The sequence below is a fragment of the Anolis sagrei genome, chromosome 4 (assembly GCF_037176765.1).
Source record: "Anolis sagrei isolate rAnoSag1 chromosome 4, rAnoSag1.mat, whole genome shotgun sequence".
Taxonomy (NCBI): Eukaryota; Metazoa; Chordata; class Lepidosauria; order Squamata; family Dactyloidae; genus Anolis; species Anolis sagrei.
Genome location: NC_090024.1, coordinates 176181730 through 176190525, shown reverse-complemented (window position 1 = coordinate 176190525; position 8796 = coordinate 176181730). Strand labels below are relative to the sequence as shown.

The window sequence follows — 8796 nt, the reverse complement described above, 5'->3', positions numbered from 1 at the left end:
AACATTTTAAAATTGTCAATTGTTTTGAGCAGTAACACAAACACAAAATTTTCATAATAATGTGCATGCGCTCTTGCTCAAAATTACTTTCCATGTGCTGCTATTTCCTCACTGTGTTCATCATGGATGGGAAATTTTACTGCTAGAAAGCTGAAGGGGTTGGAATAAATCTCTTGGGTTTGTTGGAACTCGTGAAGGTTCTTTAACCTTCAAGACATTCCCATATGTCCCATTCAAGAAGAAACAATGCAAACTGAATGACACTTATGATAGCATCTACTGGAGACCAATAATCTTCCACGTTGCATTTTGCGACAATTCTCTCCCTGCCTCCTAAATAACAAACAATAATCAGTGTGACCAGCGACAAATGTATTCTCTCAAGGATAAGAAAGCAACATGAAGCTTGGAAGATATCACTCAGAACACTGCATGGAAAAAGGAAAAGGGGCATTGGTCTGAGGTCAGAATGCAGATGAAATTGTAGGGGAGATGTGAGAATCAAAATGTGAAAAAGCAGGAAAGAAAACACATGTAAGAAAGTGTGTAAGGAATAAGATATACATGGGAAATAGAATGTTCCGCTGCATTCAAGTACACTCCATTTTCCATGTAATTTCCTCCATTTGGCTATGAATAGCATCATGTTTGGCATCATCACATTTTGCAGGCAAATTATATTACTCCTGTGTTTTCAATTCCAGTGGCATATGCTTGAAAAATTTGTAGGACAAATATTAAGAGACTGCAAGAAATAAATAAATGAAACAAAATGTTGGGCTTACCTGTTACTTGTGTAACTTTTGCTGTTCGTATTTGTTGTGAACCGCTGTGAGTCGCCTTCGGGCTGAGAACAGCGGTATATAAGTAAGGTAAATAAATAAATAATAAATAATAATGTACTGACACTTCATGTAGACCATGTCCATTGCATGATGAGAAAGTAGTTGCAGGCTTTTTAATTCAGATAATTTGCAATAGGTGAATCTCCCAGGTGTTCCTTGAGTTCATTCAGTAATAAAGGAAAGACATTCTGTGACTATTTCAGGTGATGCAAGGAGCAATGACACTTCAAACTAATTCCAGGCCTCAAACTAGTTGAAATCTAACATTTTAAATCCAGCAGTTTAACAAAGGACAGTTCTACACTAGTAACTAATAGAGTCCAGAACCAGTGTCCAAAACACAGGTTCCAGCCCACATTTTTAGTCATATCTTATTATTCTAATGACAGCAGAACAATCTTTCCAGGACTGAGCAGAGACCCACATAAGATTCTAAATGTGTTACTATATCACTTATCTCCATGTAGTTTAACAGTATATGCTGTTATTTACCATATTCCTGCTTACCTTGCATGACAAATTTCTAATATTTGGGTTTTAGTGAAAGTTCAGAGTCTTTGGCCAAATTCAAGACAATGTTTTGGGACAATGAGATTATCAGTGAAGGTGTTGGTTTTTGTATTGGTTTTTTATGTTTTCAAAGTTCTTTGTATGGTTTTTATCATTTTATAACTTTGTTTTAAATGTTTGGAGTTGGGAAGAGGCATCCAGACAGGAAAGTGAAAGGATAGATGTGGTGCAAACAAGTTTAAGATATAGCAGTGGGGGAAGGACTATGGCCTATGGCTTGCATGCCATTCTGAGCACAATTTTGTGGATCCCACCAATTCCCCCTATTTTTTGTAACTTATTCTTTCCCTAACAACGTTATAGCTGTGCTTAAATACCAATGGTTATCATATCTCTCCATCAGTGCAACTGAAAAAGTGGGTTGATGTCCATACAAACTCATGCTAAAAATAAAAGTCTCAGATATGCTCCATTTCCCTTCCCTTTTCTTTTTTTGCTCTTATAACAACAACAAGAATAACAAATATAAGCAGCAAGATCATTTATTTTTTTAATTTGGTGCTCCAAGACCAAATTAACATCTTTAACCCGACATTGTATTTAACACAGCACAAATGCATTGAGAAAGCAACAACAAAAAAATCAATTAAAATATTTAATTAACACACACACACACACACACACACACACACACATGCACCTGCTTTATAAACCAGATTAGAATTTTTTGCATCGAAATGTTAAAAACAAAAACTGGCAACACTAGTCCTAAACCAAGAACATTTTAAATTCGTAACACTTTTTTATTTCCCCTTCTGCATGCGTTTTAAAGTAGGTTGCCAAAAGGTCATTTTAATTATCAAGCTGTCTGGTCTAGTCATTTTTCTGCTTACAGATGCAAGGAGCCAAACTGATGAAGCTTCAATGTATGTATTACAGCCCTTTCCTATTCCTGAAAATGTACGTAATTTAACCCTCAACCTTAAAATGATAACAGCCTGGAAGAGATTTCATCAACTTGCTTTTCTAAAGGGAGGTGGTGGTGTCTTCCTATCTTTGACTCCAGATCTTCCATCTTTTTCTTTTCTTTTCAAAATGCTCCAATTTAGCAGCAAGGGCATGGAACTTAGATTGTGAGCAGCTCATATGCATATCTGGGGAGGACGCATGCAGAATTCACAAAATTATGTATGTTCCGGTATGAATAAAGCCTTTCACACATGTTTTCATTCTTCAATTTAATCAGGAAACCAATAACAAAAACAAAACAGAAGATGGCTTCTAGACATCAAAATGGCACATCATGGTGTTCCAGAGAGGACTAGCAGGACTTGCATTCTTGTCAATAAATCACTTTGACATACAACACTAGCAGATGATGCTTTGAATTTAAGACAGATACATGCAAAAATAATGCAGCACCAAGACCCCCCCCCCCCCCCGCTCAGTGTTTCCATGCAATGGGGGAGTGCTGGCTTTTGCATGCTTTGTACAATATAAGTGTTAACATGGCAGAAAATAATAAATTTTGTAGATCAATGGGTTTGCTCCTGAGGAGAGAGACTCGCAGTCAAATAAACAGAACAAAATCAACACAAACATTTATAAGAAAAGCATTTCTCCTACATCTCTGAAAAATAATTGGCCAGAAGGAAGGAGTAATGTGTTCCAAATCCCAAGAGAAAGTCCTGGTTCCTCCTCCTCTGAAAAGCCTTTCTCTTCAGTGGTTTATGATGAGTGAGTGTGTTCCTTAAGAGTTCTTTGGGATCTCTTCTCCGGTTTGTTGGCACCTGGGACATCTCCTTGACTTCGATAGTAGGCATATCGATAAGAGGATGCTTTATCCTTCCTGACAATAGATGAGGAAGACAAGGAAGATTGAGTAAAATATTTTTACTGACAACACAAACTGCCTATATTGGATGATTTTATGAAAAATCTTTTGGCATAACCTCAGATCAGAATTATTTGCCCAAAGAATCTACGTCAGGAACAATGTCTAAAAAGTTATTTTTATGTTATGGATTGGTTACATTTTATCATTTATTATCGTTGTGAACCCTTTGAATCTGAAAGTAAATTTGAAAGTAAACAAATTCAGTAAACTCTTCACTTTTGCTGGAATTTGGGTCACAGGACCCTTATGAAAGGCAGAAAACCATGAACTGAGGAAACGCTCCTATGAATATCTAACTCTTGCAGGGTGCGGATCAACTTCCATCAGAAGACCTAGATATTCCAAGAGAAAACATGTTAATCAAGTCCACACATAATCAAGTTACAAAATTTAAATCTGAAAATAAAAGTCACAAGGCTGTTCAGCAGCTGGTTGTTATGAACACACAGTAAGTGCCTGTATAGAGACCTTGCACAAACAGCAGAGATGCACTGAGTGTTTTGTCCATGTAGTCAGGAATTTACTATTGATGGATTCTTCGATAGGTTAGAGATAGAACTCTATCTCTGCAAGCTATGTGCGGGGCTCTGGTTTGGTATTCAATTAACAGGTCTAAGCCTTTCCCACAAGTGTCTTACATCTTGTTTTGGTTGAAGCTGAATTTAAGGATGCATTAACCTTTTTAAAAATAATCTCCAGATTGAAATCAAAATATAGTTACCCATAGGTACCCATAAAGTGCCATCCATTGCTATTGTCACCTCATGACTCCTGCTGCACTAAGGTCCAGTACCAGAACCATGCTCTGTGGCGAAACACATGTTCTCAAAGCCATGACAGAACATCTCACTTGTTTTGGGGCAGGTTCTGGAATTCTACTGTGCCCTTTGTCACTTGTCTCATTCCTAAATTTATTTATTTATTTATCTATCAATTTTATATACCACCACTCCCCAAAGGCTCAGAGTGGTTTACAATATACATATGTGATACATTACATTGAAAATCAAAGAAAATTTTAAATCAGAAAGATTCAAATGCCAGCCTAAATAAATAAGTTTTACAAGTTCTACGAAAAGATAGTAAGTCTCTGAGAGCTCGTGTTAAAGTAAGTTCAAGTGATAAAGTAAGTTCAATGCCCATGGAGCAAAGAAAGGAAGAAGTATCAGCACCATACCCTCCAATAAATAACATTACAGTGTGTTCATGATTCTGGCCAAAGTTATCAATCAGGAAGAATACACAAGTGAAGGACCTTCCAGACAGGCCCTATATCCCAGGATCTGATCCCAGGTTGTCTGTTTATCCTTGATTATCTGGCAGTGTGGACTCATATAACCCAGTTTAAAGCAGAAAACCTGGGCTCATATGCTGGGATATAGGGCCTGTCTGGAAGGCCCCTGAGAAGAAGCTGCAGCAGGTTGCTTTTCCCTGACCCAGCTGGAAAGTAGCAAGATTCCAATGTCTCCCTTGCTTTTCCATCTTCTTAGTGAATTAAATACAAATTTATTTTGCACGTTGATCTCTGTTTGTAGCAGTTAATGTAAGCAAAGGACAAAAGAGGAAACTGAAAGGAAGAGAGAGAATCTGAGACATTTTAAAGAACCTGAAAATGTGTTGGAACAGAATTAATCAGGGCTATCCTTGCAAACTCATGATAGTTCACAGCAGGATATGCAGATAGACTGAAGTTGGCAGAGTTTTTCCCACTTTGATACTTCTTGCAACAAAACTTAATGTATTTGAAAAAGCATTAAAATGCATAAAGACAAACACTGAAGGCAGTGAGGCAGAATTGAGACCCACCACCATCTTTGCTTGATGCCCTCATCAGCACTGCCGGTGTCAGGTTCTGGAAAATCTCGGAATAAGAACAGCTCACAATGTAACTCACCGGAAACCGAGTCTTTATTATCCTTTTACCAGAATACAAAAAAGCCAGATCTAATGGCAGCTTCTGTGTGCAGCTTACAAATTTCTTACACACACCCTCCCCGCCTTCAGATCTTGAAATGGTTCTCAAAACAAAAGCCAGGTGGAGGTGGTTCTCTGTAGTCCTGTCTCCCACCCCCCACCCCCCAACCCTTCCATGCATTCCAGACTTAGGTCAGGATGACTGTCTGGCCCCTTTTACATGACTGGATTTAGCTTCCTGACAGCCTATGCTTCCCACAGCTAGAGGCTGAAGAGATCCTTCATTTCAAAAATTCACCTTCTATTTTAATGAAGACTAAAGAGTTGGAGCTCATATAGGCTACGCATCCCTCATTCCAAATTCCAAAATAAAGAAACCTCAAAATCCAAAATAGTGCTAATGGGTGACTTGAGATAGTGACCCCTTTGCTTTCTGGTGGTTTAGTGTACACAAACATTGTTTCATACACAAAATTCTTTAAAAGTTGGGTATAAAATTACTTTCAAGCTATGTGTACAAGATATATATGAAACATAAATTAATTTGGGTTTAGATTTTGGTTGTATCTCCAAGGTATCAAATTATAGATGTATATGCAAACACAGGTTTTCCAAAAAAAGTTGGGGGGGGGGGGAGCTAGAGTTCAAAACATATCTGGTCTATTTTGGTTAAGGAATATCCAACCTTTAATGAGTGTGTGTCTTCCTAACTCATTATTTGTCACTGGAAGAAGCTGGGTGGATATCAGTATTCATCACAGTTTCCATGTGTCATAAAGACTGAGAAATTGTAAACATGGATCTAATTTCATTTCAAATTAGATAAACAGAGAGTTGTGATGTAATCAGTCCTTGTGATTGGTTTACCTTAGATGTAAGCCCAGATGGACACAACTAAAACTCATTTGTAGGGAAATCTATAAGGACTAGGCTTCCAATTTAAGAGATATACAATTATTTGAAACAGAAAGCCATTTTAACTAAATACCTGAAAGATTGCTTCCTTCCATATGAGCCTGCTCCAAAATTCCTGGTGTGAACTGGGGATTTGTTTTTCAGCATGAGAACTGAAAACAAACAAACTAAAAACAAACAAACAACCCTGTTTTCTTCCTTACTTTCTCAAACAGCCTGCATATGTATTGCAAATCCTATCGAGATCTACCAGTGGATCCTACTGTACATTTTGCAGCCCTTCTCTTGAGGGAGCAGACCTGTTATTCAGCTGTTTGGCAGCTAAAAGTGAGTAAACAGAAAGCAAAGATGGCTGGGCACAGACTGTAGTTTGTTAGTCATGACTGCTTCTGGCATTCTCCAAAGATAAAAGCTGTTCATTCTCCTCCTTCCCCCAAGCACACATTTTCTTTCTTTTGGGGGCTTTGGCAAAAGACAAAATCTAGCTCTATATATTTGCATCCATGCAGCCCAGGTTGGAAATGGGGTTGCATTGTTCCAGCCAGCATTTTCATTTCTAAGCTCTTGACAGGGTAATTGTTGTAATAGTGTATTTTGGTGAGCCCTCCACTGGAAGCTGTCCAAGCAATGCAAATCTTTCTGAATTCTGTAAATGGATCCTTTTCACTGAGCCCACGCAAATGTGTCACAGTTTAAAACTGAAAGGTCCCTCCTTCCTCTATTTCCAACTGCCTTTAGCAGCAGCTACAAGCTCTGCATTTAAAATGTTCAGACACGTAGGAGTAAAAGTGACAGATTATAATTATCAATAGACAAGGGGGAAAACAAAAATTAATTTCTGAGGCAAAACATATAATTTGCCTCTAAACTGTAATAGCTATGCCATTCTACGTGTGATCTGCTGCTCTACAAAAATCACATTTAAATTATCTGAGATTTCAGCATCTTTCCCTCACCTCAAATTACATTGACCTACTGAAGGGTTACGTAGGCTTTCAAATGAGCGTCTCTGCACAGTATATAAAAATGTAAAATGGGTAGATAGCAGAGACCATTAAGTGACACCACAATCCTATACATGTTTACTCAGTGATTCCAATGATATCCCCCCCCCCCCCCCCATAATCCTTTGAGCTTATGGCAAGGATTTTAAAGTAACACTTGTGAGTCCAGATGAACACCTAGTTCTGGCTTTTGGACACCCAAGTTGGCAAGTTATTGCAAATAATACTCAAATATTCAAGTGTGTCACCTACTGGGTTTCCATGGATTTGAATTCTGATCTTTCAGAATCATAGTCAGCACTCAGTTCTGTACACCATACTGGCACTCTAAGATTTTTAGAGCAGCATTTTAATTGTAGTATATGCTCACCACATAAATCGTTAACTACTAATATCCAGAGTGAAACCCTTTGATTTGAATTAATACATGCTTTTTTACATTGTGTAGTTTTAGGGAAGTATCATACTGTTGTCACCTCTCCCTATGGTTTTCTGCCTATCTTCGAAGTTGCATCTTCCCCTATGAACCAGCACACGCTTTAAGATCATCTGGGGAGGCTTTGCTCTTGCTTCCGCTGCCATCTCAAGCACGGCTGGTGGGAACAAGGGAGAGGGCCTTCTTGGTGGTGGCCACTCAGCAATGGAACTCTCTACCTAAGGAGATCAGATTGGCACCTACCCTATCCATTTTCCGCAAGGACTTAAAAACCTGGATGTTCCGTTGTACATTTGATTAGGCAGTTTCTCCAGAGAATTGGTCCAATCTCGCCATTGCTCTTTGCACTTTAATTGGCTCTACCACCTGTTACTGTAAATGGCAAAGGACATTACCCTCCCAGCTGTAACCTTACTGAATCTGAAGTGAATCTTGCACTTTCCTTTATTTCTATCTAGGATCGATTGTACATACCCTGATCCCTACGCACTCAGTACTTAATCTTTCAGCCATGATACTGTTTTTAAAATGTGTATTGCGATTGTGATTTTTTTTTCTGATCTTGTATTTTATTTTTTATTTTTTTAATTGCATCACATTTTAACTCTGTGCTCTTTGTGCTTGTCCCTTTGTAAGTCACCCTTTGGGGAGATGGTGGAGGGGTATAAAAATAAAGTTATTATTATATTATAATTATTGTTACCTGAATGTACTACTGAGGCCTTAAATTCAGATCTGGTAATTTTTCAAATAGAGAAACTTTCAGGATGGGTTCAAGGTACCATTTCCATCATGTGATTTTAATGTTTATATTAATATGTTTTTAATTCCTTGTGTTAATGTTTAAATGTAGTCACATATTAAATGTAGTTTACATTTTAAAAAGTAGTTTTATGCTACTTTTTATGTTAGGTTTCCATGTTTTGTAAGGCATTGAATTTTGCCATGAATATGCTGGAAACCGCTTTGAATCTCCCCAGGGCTAAGAAAAACAGTATATAAATGAAGTAGGTGAATAAATAAATATATTTTGAAATCACAAATCTATTGTGTTTTAAGGACTTCCTTCTTTTAAATTTAGGTATTTCCTGGTGGTTGTGGAAATAATAAAAATGCTAGAATTTATGCCATTTTTAATCAACCCCTAAGTTTTCACAAAAGGAAAAAGTACTAGGAAAAGTCATGCAACCAGTTTCAATTTAAAAAGTGTAATAGGTAATAGTGTAATAGGTAAAGGCAACAGATGGCTTGTAAACACTATTAATTAACACATTG

General features: G+C 37.6%; 1 protein-coding gene across 1 annotated transcript in view; it reads right to left on the bottom strand.

Moving 5' to 3' along the window:
• Window positions 1-2784: 2784 nt before the first annotated feature.
• Window positions 2785-8796, bottom strand: part of BEND5 (BEN domain containing 5) — a 995828-nt gene continuing 989816 nt past the window's right edge. The window contains exon 13 of the mRNA XM_067467888.1: window positions 2785-3204. Coding sequence (XP_067323989.1) covers window positions 3084-3204 — 121 coding nt within the window. The 3' untranslated portion in view covers window positions 2785-3083. The remainder of the gene's footprint in view (window positions 3205-8796) is intronic.